We start from the raw sequence: 13,749 nt of genomic DNA, 5'->3' as shown, positions 1-13,749 counted from the left end.
TGTTATTATCCTTTTTAACAGATGTATGTGTCCTTAGTGTGCTTAAAGGGATTGCAATCACATAACGGAGCTAAATGATCCGATGGAGACGAACTGATGTGTTATGGCTAAATTTTCTGGGAAAGGTTTTAAGATTTTTGGAATGTGTAGCTTGCTTGACAATCTACTTGATCCACTCATTTGAAAGTATATTTTGTCATATTTAAAGAGAAATTATGTGTTTCGACAGAGTGATTTGTGCTCATTGTAATCCAAATATTGTGGCCAGATTGAAATGATTATCAATTCAATAAACTTGTGAGTTCCTGCTAGGTCAATAAACACCTTCCTATGGTTTGGTGTAGAAAAATGTGTGTATCTGGTATAGGCTTGTGTGCTGTTTCATCTTAGACAATAGACAGTTTAATGATATCTGCGGTAAATACCATATTGAAAATATTTCTTTCAAGTTGATGATTTTGAAAATCTATAAAATATTCTCATTAAAAATACATGTAAAATATCCGGTTGCAATATTTACACCATTTTGACATCATTTTATTTCCTTGATTAAATAGGTAAAAAAAGATATTACCATGCTAACTGTTACATTATTTACATAATTTTGGCATCATATTTGTTGCCTCGAATAAAATGATTTCGGATAAAAGGATTAAGAAAATGTAAAAACTTTAGAGCCAAATAATTCATGCAACATGAACATCATCGAGTACAAAGACTAAATATTAGAGCCAGTAACTCCGAAAGAAGCAAGGATAAATCGTTTACGGATTATGGGTGTGATATTGGAAAGAAAAACAAGAAAAAACGAGGAATATATTTCATCTCGGATGCAGGTGAAGATCTATGTGTATTTACGGTGTGCATGGAATTTTAAATTTTGGTTCAGATTTTATTACAGATGCATTTTTGTTGAATCTTGATTCATGTAGCAAGAAAATACTCAAATAAATCATTTGAACACGTAGAACCATGTCAGTAACTGTGGAAGAAGCAAAATTAAATCAGCGTATGTGTGTGATATTTGGAGAGGAGAGACAAGGGAAGACGAGAAGTGCATACCGAAAACTCGGATGCAGGTGTTTATTTCTAAGCATTTTTGTGTCCAACGGAGCTAAAAGGTATGCCGTTAGGTGTAATACAAAACCATGATTTGGGTACATGTTGGAATTCTGTGCATTAAATTCACCTATTGCTAGAAAAAGAGAAACATGTCACTGAGAGAGTTTTTAACCCATAAGAGAGGAAAGAAAAACATTTTAATGGGCCAATGTAATGTGTGTGTAGGAAATTTGCAATCAGTAGTGACACTGAAAAATCCCGACTGGATCTAGAACTAGCGATAAATAAATAAACCGTCAGAGACATAAATATAAGGTTGCAAAGGTGGGGATCAGACAATAATAAGGGGTGGACACTGTTTACAACAATATGAAGTTGATGTGTAAGCATGCTTAGAGGAAATGATCAACACACTGTTCGGGCTGAGTTGTATTGCAAATCACAAAATGCATTAATAAGAGGAGAGACTGATGGAGAAACTAATGGAAAGAGAATTGTATTGCCTTCCGCTTTTACAGGTAGTCCAAAATACATGATAGAGCATTATCAAAATGGAATTGCAATCTGTAGATGTAAGGACATAGCCGATATCTTTCTAACGTTCATTTGCAATCCAAAGTGGTCTGAGATCCAGGTTGAGCTGTACTGATTCCTGGGCAATGTGGAGATGATAGATCAGATATTGTGAGTAGAGTTTTTAATTTGAATTTAAAGGAGCTGATGAAAGATCTCCGTGGAAGAAGCATTTTGGGACGGTGACTGCAAGTATGTTTTAGAATTTTTTTGGTATACATTTTAGGTTTGTATACATCCAGTAAATTAGATTGTTGTTGTCTATGGATAGTTAGTTGTAGATAACTGCAAGTTTTGAGGTTTATGAGTCTCACTAAGCATTTATTTAGGCATGGAATCTGATGGATCAAAATAAGTAAGTACCTTTTATTGTTTGTTTCAGCAGTGACTTGATCTTGCCCCTTTGATGTGCATCAATATATACAATCGAATTTCAAAACAGAGGATTGCCGCATGCACATTCTTTTTATGGCTGGATAAAAAGAAAAAACCACAGGCTCCATCATAAATAAATTGTATAAATATTGACAGAGATACCTAACAAAAACAATGGTTCCAGGTGGGCAAAAAGTTGTTGTTTGGTCATGGTGCATGGGCTTTTGGAATTAACAAACCAAATCAGAAATGCAAGAGAAACAAAAAGTGTTCGAAACACTATCTAAAGGAACCCCACGTAAGGATAATGGGTATATGGGATAACAGTCGATGTAAATGGATATCCAGTTTATCGGAGGCGCAAGAATAATGTGTATGCTCATTAGGATGAAGTATATTTTTATAACCAGTGGTCATAGACTTGATTGTTCAATTCGATTCACACTTCAACGGGAGAGGACGACTATCATTGAGAAAAAAAGTCCAAAAAAAAGAAACCGAATTAACAGTGGTTCTGTATGAACCGAATTTTTAGACTATGGCAAAACTGCCCCCTCACATAGGAGTGGGCTCCGTCCACGTGGAGTTAGCAGGGGGCCACTTATGGTGGGCCCACTAAGAGTTTTATGAAGAGTGGTCTTGCCATAATTTTTCTTCTCGGTTCAAATAGACTTTTTGCCGAATTAAATGGAAAGAAAAACCAAAATACCCAAATCTTGGAATGCGGAAAAGGTTGTCGATAAAGCAAGTGATTATTTGGATTTTCTCCAAGTATCAGCAGATTCATGTTGGAGGATTTCGTGACAAGAATTAAACGAATATAAATATATATAGTTGGGAGACGTGGAACAAAAATTCATACATCTATATCCAGAATCGCGATCCAAGTAAACGGATTCCCTATCATTTAGAAGGTGAGCAACAAGTGTTTTTCAAGGATAGGGATAACTTGGTCTTTTTTGGGTAAGGAATAATTGGAAATTTTCTGAGGTTAGAATATACCGATTCTAGAACAGAAATATCATAACATTTGTAAAGGATACGGAGAAACGAATAATCTGATGGCCAACTAAATTTTTTTTTAGCACTTTTTGGGTTCATTTTTATGTTCTTGAACACAAACTAAGGTTTATTAATTATTTATTTGTAAGGATAATGTAATGGTTGCTCATCTGTTATCCCTTGAGCATTAACAAAAAAACAGACCCGTATATCGCACGGGTGAAAAACTAGTCTCTATAAGACGAGGATTCAACAGGGTGTAGTAATAACACGGGATAGACAATTAAATTAACCTCTAATAAACCAATCCATGTTACTTGAATCAGTACTTTCAGTCACACAATTAATCCCAAAATGCAAACACAAACATATAGAATAGATTGCGCATCTGAAGGAAACGATAAGCAAAGTGTTGATGAGACGAAACACGAATATATTCACACACAGTGCATTTATTTAAATACTAAAAAAGAGGGTATCCCTTTGGTTGCTTCAGTTTGATGAGAATGTGACCAGATCACTATTGCGCTGTTTCTGAGAATTCATAGAACCTTCTTAGCAGCATTGATTTCATTCATTGCCCGCTACATGTTCACATCTGGTTCTATAGCAACAATGAGAGTTTGAATAATCTCATGTCCATAAGCAGACATAGCCTGTAGTCAAACAACATAGCGTCAATACTGTCAGCGATGTTTATCAAATGAAAATGTAGTTTCATTTCCGAATAATTGTAACTAACAAGTGATCATCTATTAGAAATCAAGTATACCCACCCTGTCAAGTTCTTCTTCAACTGCTCTAGCAATAATTTTCTTTTGCTCGAAAACATCGTCCAGAATGAGCTTCGGAACACTAGCTCTGATAACTGAAATATAATGATTTGAACTTCAAATTTGGTATGTTAATTTCACATATAATCAGTTTAATTTGAACCTGTGGGTTCATGCATACCATCAACAATATATGCTTGGATTTGGCCCGTTGTATTGCTCAGTTTATAGAATGCATCAGGTGCCTTCTCTGCTAAAGCTCGATATTGTATAGATGCAACAACATTCACAAATACATTATCCTGCAAGAACGAAAGCATGAATTAACTTAACGATTTCTGCTCATAAACATGAAAAACCAGAATAATGTGACTTATAAATTAAGTGTCCAGATGCATTCGAGATATTCCCGTACCTTTGTCTTGGTCTTGCATCTCACATCCAGCTGCTGAACCCTGAGGCTGAGATGACCAGCTATCTGACTACCAAGACACCATGGTATGCAATGCCATCCAGGGTAAAGAACTTCCTCAAACTTACCGAATCTTTCCTCAATAGCAACGGTCGATTGGTTCACTTGTACACAGCCCAATAGATTACCCATTCTTTGTTGTTTCTGATACGCAAAAATACAGACTCCGTGTCAAGCAACAGTTTATGACTGAAATAAGATCCAAGAATGTACAACAAAACTTGACAAAATTCCCTATTAATTGTATAAATCATCCCTTAAGATCAATGATTCAAGAAAATCCCCAACCTCCAAGTCACCCAAATTTTTTTCTCAAAAAAGGTGGAAAATTTCAACTGAAAGTCATGTAGAAATTAGAAGCTCTTGAGTCATTTTTCAGAAGAAGAATAGTAAATGATGATCTCATGCATCATGCTGTCTACACATTAAAGGATCGGGATTGATTCGTTCGATGAATCATTTCTTCCGACAAAGGTAGAAGATTATGTCAAAAAGGCAAAACAGCACCCTTCCAAATCTTACATGACTCTAAGCAAAGTAGCAAAATTAACCAACTAATAACTTAACCATTCAAAAATTAAGATCAATGACTCAAAATAAGGTCAAGAAGCCAAATCACTCAAATATAATGAGCTTTCTTTATATTCAAGATGACGAAAACAACTTATGAAAGAAACCACATTGGATATGCAACTGGTTGAACAAAATAAATTGACAGATCTATCTAGAAAATTTAGAACAAGAACGAAACATGTTTTCAACAATTCAGTTGAAGAGAGAAAGAATCGTGATAACCATGAAAGGGTACTAGATAGGAAACTTACAGTAGTTCTTCTTCAGCTTTAAAACAAAGGAGTTGTGGAAGAAGGAAATTGAACTAAAATGAGTTTTTATACAAAGCCTGGAAGACCCACAAACTGGGGTTATATAGAAATTGATTCAACATGTATTTCGTACTAAAATACTGTATACAAATACTCAATCAAAGTACTTTGTTCAATTCGCATTAACTACTCTTGTTTACCTACTTGTTGATGTTCATCCAGACTCCAAACTGAGAACATGTCCATTTACATATATAAGTTTAACGAATGTACTGCTTACACGCTTTGTTATTTTAAGCAACTCCCAACCTTGAGAAAGATAAGGACGAAATTTCCCAAGGAGTTTCAAGAAAATGGAAGCAAAAGTTAAAAGGAACTAAGTTACCCTAATTGCCTGCATTATTGTTTCTTCTTTCTTTCCTTGATAGACATTTCCAGTGAAGGTGAAAACTATGGGCAAGTTTTTTCGAGTGACGTGGAGCTTCGTTGATTCTGGCCCCGCCATTCTAAATTTCATCCAATAGAATTTCAAGAGAATTTTTTGGGCCCACGAAATATTATTTAGCCAATCACATTTTCTGAAAATAATTGACTAAAATTACTAAATCTTATTAATTTAGGAAACATAACAAAATAAATATAAACAACTTCAACATTAGGGGGTTAGTCCACGAGTGAGTTTGGGGGAGTTTAATGTATTTTGAATCTTGGGGATTTTGAGGGAGTGTAAGAGAGTGTGGGGAGTTTGAGAGAGTTGTGTTTTGAGTATGGGGAGTTTGAGAGACTCTCCAGAAATCTCTACTTTTTTGAGAGATTTGGAGTGAGGAAAAAATACACTATAAACTCCCTGGAACTCCCCAGAACTCCCTCAAAAACACCAACTCCCTAGCATTCTAATTTTAACGACTAACAGGGAGTTTGAGAGTTTCTTTCAAACTCCCCCACGACTAACAGGGTTTTCTAGGGAGTTTGGGAGACTCTTCTAAACTCTCTCACGACTAACAGAGATTTCGAGAGACTCCTTTGAACTCCCTCACGACTAACAGGGAAAAACCAAACTACATCCAACTCCCTTGAGGACTAACACCCTGGTACCAAAATAAAATAAAATTACATCATGATAAGATTAAATAAAAATAAATATGCAATTTGCATCATAATATCATTATAAAATTGGATCAATCATATGAATAATAAAAAAAATTATCCAATGTCCAATATCCGTTTACAGTTTTTGTGATAAAATTTGCCTAATACAACTCCAAACTTCGGGTAAAAGAAAATAATTGCAATAACACTTTCAGTTAGTATTAAAAGAAAATACAAAGTTATATTGACGATTAATATAAAATACATGATTTGTGGATGTCACACATGAATCAAGAAATCTTCTTTCGAGCGTTTACAAAAGGCTTTGTTGATCCTGTACAGATAAAAATAATACAACATCACTAGGAGTAAAAGATTTGCAGAGAGGAAAAAAGAAAAAAAAACAAAAAAAAAGAATCGAATACGAAACAGAACCAAAAAAAAATTGAGTGGAATACAAATTAGGCTAAAGATACTCAAACCCACAAATTAGGAAAGAGGTTTCGTCAATTTTATCATGAAAAATGAAATTTCGGCAAGTTGCATATTTTGAGTAAAATAGAATAATAAGTATAGCATTTTCTTATTCTTATTCCTAGATGTCTAGGATATTTTCATATAAAATATTTGTTTCGGCAATTAAATGACTATCCAAAAATATTATTCATCCTTTAGGAAAAAAGAATTTATTAGACGAGTGAAAAGATATTTACTATTTTTCTGCCCAAAAAAATTTGCAACCATTAAATTTGCATATCCAGAAATATGTATCTATAGAAATTTTATATGCTATACCATTTCTAAAGCTGATTGATATATACTACTTCTAAAAGACAATTTTGTTTTTTATGGAATTTTTGTCGCTTTGTACCTCTATATAAAGCACCAGGGGGAAGAAAAATCCAGAAATTGACACGTTCTTCTCCTTTTTATGATTCTTTTGTTCTTTTTCTTGGGATTTAGGATTTTTTGATCTAATCCGTTCTTCGGATATAGGTTTTTTTTTATCTAATCTACTTTCATTATTCGTTTTGAAGGTATCCTCGATGACGCTACAATAACTATTGTAGCTGTATGTTGTACCGGCGCATAAGTCAAACAATTTCAAGGTATAAATTCACTAAATATTTTTGTACATCGAAAACCATAACTTTTTTTGATTAGCAGGTCTAAAGGATGCATAAACAAGGCTCATTATCGTTTATGTAAATTTTCGCTGCTTCACTCCTATTGCTATATCAGAAAATAAAGGTTTTGTTCGATCTCAATACTGATCATGTTCAATAATTGTTTTTTTGTTTATGTACGTTTTTTGGTCAAGTAATCAATTTTATTACATGAAAAGTTGTTGAAATTGCACTAGTGGTGGTGTACTTTCTGCCGACTCTGGTGAGACAGGAAGGAAACAATATTATTGTCATGTAACTTGCAGGGTTACCCCCTGTTTCTTTTATTAAAAAAAAAGTGGTGTACTTTCTTTTGTAATTGAAATGTTCTTTGCTACACCTATTGTATATTTTCATGGATAGCAAAACATATTTTTGGTTACTCTTTTGCCTTTTTTTTCCTACGAAACCCAGGAGAGGGATCTCTGAGATCGTTTCAAATGCTATATAAAAGACGGGACAAATGTTCATTGTCCACCATGTTGTCGTTTCTTTTTTTTTGTAGCTTAGTCTTTCCATTAATTTGTTCTCATCAAATCATTACCAATAATGTGTAGGTGGAATCAATTTCAATTTATTTTTTATGAAAAAATGCAATTTTGTTCATGTACAATTTTTTTCTTTTTCTTTATTTACTGATTCAATGGAGATATTCACCCGCAGTCTTAAACTACGTATGTTGTTTGATTATTTTTGACAAACTTAAGGAACATGCACTACACCAAATTTTGGGATTAGAAACAGAATCAAACTGTTACGAATCGGTGTTGTAACGGCCCTCGCCTATTTCAAAAGGGCGCATTACAATTTTTTCGCAACAGCAATGGAGCCGTTAAGAATTTTGTGACGCAACGGCATTCGTAACAGAGATAAGCCATTACGAAATTCCACGTGGTAACAGCTGAGAGCCGTTACGACTTTTTTGTAACAATTTTGACCAGGTCAAGGCTAACTGGCATTTCATTTTTCTCCGGAAGTAAGCCGGAATTCTAAATGCAATACCCTGCATACACCTTTCAATACATTCATCATCCACACTCAACAATCTATTCATATCACATTCATATAAAAAAATAATTGAAATTTTTGTAAGTACCAAATTTTACTGAAATTTCTCTAAGTACCATTTTTTTTGTTTTTTTGTTAAGTATCGGATTTCTAAGGGAATACATGTAAGGTTACAAATTTCTAATGGAACACAGAAACTTACTAACTGTCTACAAAACTTGAATAACTGCAACTTACAAATCTTGAAGCTGCTTTGTTCTCCACCCTTTCTGATCAAATAGAGCATCATTCGATTAACCACAACTAAGCTATATATCCTTTGCAGGCTTGGTTTGTTGAAATCTTGGGCATCAAAAAACTCGATGTAGGCAGTAGGCAATCCTGCATAATACAACAGGTTGCATTATCATGACAAGTAAACTGGAAGAAATAATGTTCAAAATACGCAGCAAGTAAATGCAAACAAGCATAGGTGTAACAACAGATGGAAAATTTACTAACCACTGGAAAAGGTTGGAAACAAGATTCTCATTCTAGCCCATCCACTTTGAGACCAGATACTAGAATCTTCTCATAAAAATTATCGTCAGCTGAGCCAGGAAACTCGCAAAGTCTGCAATTACAAAGTCAATTACAAATAAAATGCAGACAATGAGTGCTAAAACTACAGGACAATGAGTCAATAACATAAATATAGTAAATAATTGCACATGACAATGAGTTGCCAAATCAGTGATACAAAAGTCAATAGATATAAAACTTAGAGAAATAAGCTATAGCTCAATTTGTACTTACTCCATCTGATGCCAACCCAACTGCAGTTCACTTCCTACCAGCGCAATACCTCGCAAGTATAAACTGAGTGTCAAATCCACAAATTTAAACTTAATAGTACAAAATTTAACCAAGTGAAGTACTTACCAGGGATTGATATTTCCCCGGCTAGCTACTACTGCTTCAACTGACCTTGTGTGAAGTTCCTGTGCATTCACATATAACATAACACAAACCACCTACGAATATATACAAAAAAATGATGAACTGACTTAAAATATCCGTTCATAAGCCGTTTTGTGTTCACATATATAGAAAAAAGTTACATTGGACCAAAAAAAAGTTGCTTCAGGTAAAGCTCTTCTTATGCACAGCTGCATAAGAGTATGCGCATCAGTCAGCATACTTACAAAAGTGTGAACTACCAAAAAAATCAAAAAAAAGATCCTTCTTATGCACAGCTGCATAAGAGTATGCGCATCAGTCAGCATACGTACAAAAGTGTGAACTACCAAAAAAATCAAAAAAAGATCATTTATATGCACAACTGCATAAGAGTATGCGCATCAGTCAGCATACGTACAAAAGTTTGAACTGCACAAGTATAACAAAAAGATCCATTTAAGTAGAGGCAGATATTACGCGATGCTCAAAAAGGATGAGATTTATTAGCTCAGAAAGAAACACATGGTGTGTCTTTGTTCGAGAGGCACATCTTTGGATGAAGCACATATCCTCCAATTCCAACATCTCTGAAGGTCGCTGCATACTTGTTAGATATCATAGTTTTTGCATCTGGCTTAAGAATATCGTCAATACATACCTTGGCAAGATGTATAGATACAGGATCTCCGTGAAACTGATTAGATAAAGAACCAGTACATAGCTCACCAGTTGCAACTACTTCACCCTCGCAGTCCAGTAACGAATAAAGCGGAAAACCATGTACTCTTGATGAAGCCGGTGATTGAGTATTCCCAACAGGTGAACTTGTCGCAGCTGGTGATACAGTTTTCCCAACAGGTAAACTTGTCGCAGTATGTGAACCTATTTGAGGTGAAGCAGAAACACCGCATGGAGTATGCGAGGCTACATCTTTTGAGGTGCTGGGCACGTTCGAGCCAACTGATACTGGAATTGCAGATTTAATTTCATACACTACGTGGCACAATTTCACAAAGCCATCAATCAGAACACCCACCTTGCCACCTATTTCTTCCACCATCTCACCAAGACAACCCTCCTTCGCTTTCAGGTCATTAACCTTGTGACGCGCTGGAGCAGAAAGATTGATTTTCGTACGAGATATAGGACCAACAGCACGAACTCGTCCTCTAGAATCCGCCGCAAAATCCTTGGTCATTGCACAAGGTTGTTCTACTGGAAGACCTGCATCCAGTTTTTCTTTGATCTCATATTGGGCATTTTTGAGCTTCTATTGTACTGTTGAGCATAACAACCGATTAAATTTCAATATCTTAACTACCTAGTACATAGTTTTAAAAGAGTTAAAATAATTGTAAAGTAAACTGACTCACAGCGAATGGCGCCGCGCTAGGTAAAATAGAACCACCTTCTTGTGTATGAGCTTTAAGACACACATCCTCAGGACTGATCACTGCACCAGGATTTGCGGCCTCCTAAGTTTACAAATAAAGTGTGAATCATATACTTGTTCATAAGAGGTTGAGGTAAGTTGTCGACATAATCGAGTTTCAGGTAAGTTGTGAATATAACAAAGTTTGAGGTAAGTTGCAAATATACGTACCAGTTCAGCTCTCACCATAGCATGAGTTTTGCGACCAGTACAATGTGTGTAACCATATTGTTCTATTTTCCTCTTATGGTCAATTCTACTTTGTGCTGCCTTTTCTTCTCTTTCATTTTCGCAAAATTTTATCCAATCCTCTAATTTGACGCTTTGTGGGACATTTAAAATCCTTTTTTCATGAGTAGGGAGAAAATCGTAGTAGGCATAGGCAACTCATACTTGAATCTCCTCCATGGACCAGCAGCTGTCTTCAGAACATTTTCCTTTGATGTCTCAGGTACACCAAATTCAGCCTGGAAAGACATAACAAATTAATGCCTTACTGATATGCAACAATCATAAAAGAAGTTAAGTATTGTAACTTAAGGGTTTTCCAAATATCCTCCTTATACTTTTGAGGCATAACATTCCAACTTTTGTACGAAATAGACACATGTGTACGAGCCAAGGCGCCTTTCCGGTGACCTAATGTTGTTGCATTCCTGGAAACTGGTTGTCCATATTCATTGACCTCTACTTCTGCCATACCCTGTGTAATTCAAACATCAAAATAGGGAAAACCAAACAAAGCTAAAAGAGAGCATCCACGTACACTAATGATAGCTACCTAACACCTCAAAAATAAGTGATCAGACAAATAAAACCAAACAATTCATGAAAAGAGAGCATTCATGGTATATATTGTTGGGTAAGGTAAAACACATCGCGACTGTTTCAGTTCAAAATATAGAATCAGTAATGAGCTGCTTTCTCAAATTCTCATTGTCAGTCAGAACTGACTGAAAAGATATAGGAACTTCAAATTTATCTACTCCAGACGTTAATTGTTGTCGTGAGTGCAACACCACGTAACATTCCTCTTCAGTAAGATCCTTCGAGTAGAACACGTGAGTAGCTTCAGATGCAAGGATAAACGGCTCATCCACCACTGTATTTATGCTTCTCATTTTTGACAAGTTGACCTTTACAACCTTGGAAACTGCATCAACTTTGCAAGCATTCTTATCTCCAACACTAACCCAATCACAATAAAAAACAGTTTCTTCAAAGTCAATATAGTTCAAGTTGATGATCTCTTTAATTACGCCATAATAAGTTATTTCTGCTTCTTCGGTCGACTTCGCATGAAGCCTTGTAACATCTTTCGTTGACACACCGTTGTTCTGTGATACATTCTTCACCCCATAACTTAGTTTTCTAAAAGTAAACCCATTGACTTGGTACTTCTTATATGATTGTGCCTTGAAGAGTGGTCCTTGCAGGAGTCTCCAAAGTGTTGAATCAGTTTCTTTGTCCTTTAACAACTGTAATAAAGCATGGCAGGGTCAGTATCACAACCAAAACCATAAAAAGTTGTACTCAAACCACTAGTGACAACTTTACAGTAACATATTACCTCGTTGCGCAACCATAGATGAAAACTCTTTGAGATATGACCATTAGACTTGTCACCATTAACATAAACATCATACTTCCTATAGCCAAATACCAATTCAAAGACTATCAAAGTTAAGTTACTCATAACTAATTACAAAGATGACATCATGGCATCACTTCATCGATACGCAATTTAGTTCAACGCCATTAAGTTAAGTTATGGGTATTGTCATTTATGCTAAAATGAACTAAAATGCACTAAGTCAGAACTGTGCTACTAGGATCTAACACGGATATTTTCATTTATGCTGAGGAGGACTAAAAAAAATTCAGAATTGAATGAGGCATAAGTAAAATTTACCTTTGCCAGTCATCTATTCCAACATACTTGGATAGGATCCAGTTGCGGCATTGTTCAAATTGTGCTTGAGTAAGAGTAATCGGGGTTGCAATACTTAGAGGCATCTCATCGGCATCATCACAGTCATCATCCAAAAAAGCCTGCCGAGTATGTTTATGAGTACCATCACCATCATCAGATATGTCCTCCATAAGGTATAAGCTAGCTTCTCGCAACGCATACCCTCTTGCAATGCACCCCTCAATGTACCTTTTATTGCGCATCAATCCTTTAAGTCATTTCATTAACCTACACAAAAAAGTTAAAAGATCAGAAAAGTTCAAAGATCAGGAAAGTTAAAAGATCATTAACCTACAAAATCTCAACTTAAAAATTAAACAAGAACATTAGGGGCTGTATTTACCTCTCAAAGGGGTACATCCACCTAAATCTGACCGTCCCACAGATTAAAGCTTCATCGGCCAGATGAATCATCAGGTGGATACTTATAACAAAAATGGTTGGTGGAAAATATTTTTCCATAACACACATTGCTTCCGCCAGACTAGCTTTTGCTTGTACAAGTTCGTCTCTGTTGATAACCTTTGCGCACAAAATGTTGAAAAATATACTAATACGGGGAAGAGAAACTCGCAGATCTTTAGGCAATGAAGTCGCAGTATGAACTAACAATGGAAACAAAGATTGCATCATCACATGGTAGTCGTGAGACTTGAAATTCTTCAACTCCCGTGGACTAATGCTCACATAGTTGCGAAGATTGGAACAGAAGGTAGAAGGAACCCTTATATTCTTCAGCACTATACAAAAAGATACCTTTTCTTCTTTTGTTAAGGAAAAAGATCCATCCTCCATTGTTGTCTTACCAGTTGCACTATCCTTTTTCAACCATAACCGCTTCTTAATACCCATAGCTTCCATATCTTTCCATGCATTTACACCATCTTTTGACTTACTGTTACCCATGAGAGTGTTAATGATATGATCAGTTATATTCTTCTCTGTATGCATAACATCTGTACAATGACGGACTGTGTTTGATCCCCAATTTGGCAAATCATTAAGAATGGACCTTCGAGAAAAGAGTGAGTGGTCAGAAACATCTTCATCGGCTCCCTGTTG

At 35.5% G+C, this 13,749-nt stretch overlaps 1 protein-coding gene across 1 annotated transcript; it reads right to left on the bottom strand.

Moving 5' to 3' along the window:
• Positions 1-3,247: 3,247 nt before the first annotated feature.
• LOC113330215 (hypersensitive-induced response protein 1-like) lies at positions 3,248-5,190 on the bottom strand. Its single transcript, XM_026577068.1, has 5 exons — positions 5,082-5,190; positions 4,201-4,401; positions 3,967-4,087; positions 3,789-3,880; positions 3,248-3,668 (listed from the first exon to the last, which is right to left on the bottom strand). Exons 2-5 carry the CDS (start codon positions 4,387-4,389, stop codon positions 3,597-3,599), a joined length of 474 nt encoding a protein of 157 aa, XP_026432853.1. The 5' UTR covers positions 4,390-4,401; positions 5,082-5,190; the 3' UTR covers positions 3,248-3,596.
• Positions 5,191-13,749: the final 8,559 nt, after the last annotated feature.

This window comes from Papaver somniferum, unplaced genomic scaffold (assembly GCF_003573695.1).
Source record: "Papaver somniferum cultivar HN1 unplaced genomic scaffold, ASM357369v1 unplaced-scaffold_117, whole genome shotgun sequence".
Lineage (NCBI taxonomy): Eukaryota > Viridiplantae > Streptophyta > Magnoliopsida > Ranunculales > Papaveraceae > Papaver > Papaver somniferum.
The sequence above is the reverse complement of the archived record's forward strand: the minus strand, read 5'-3'. Positions and strand labels throughout refer to the sequence as shown.

Coding starts and splice junctions, on each gene's coding strand:
- LOC113330215 (XM_026577068.1), bottom strand. CDS start 4,389: ATGGGTAATCTATTGGGCTGTGTACAAGTGAACCAATCGACCGTTGCT. Junction 3,881..3,966: donor CCAAGCATATATTGTTGATG/GTATGCATGAAC, acceptor ATTATATTTCAG/TTATCAGAGCTAGTGTTCCG. Junction 3,669..3,788: donor TTGAAGAAGAACTTGACAGG/GTGGGTATACTT, acceptor GTTTGACTACAG/GCTATGTCTGCTTATGGACA.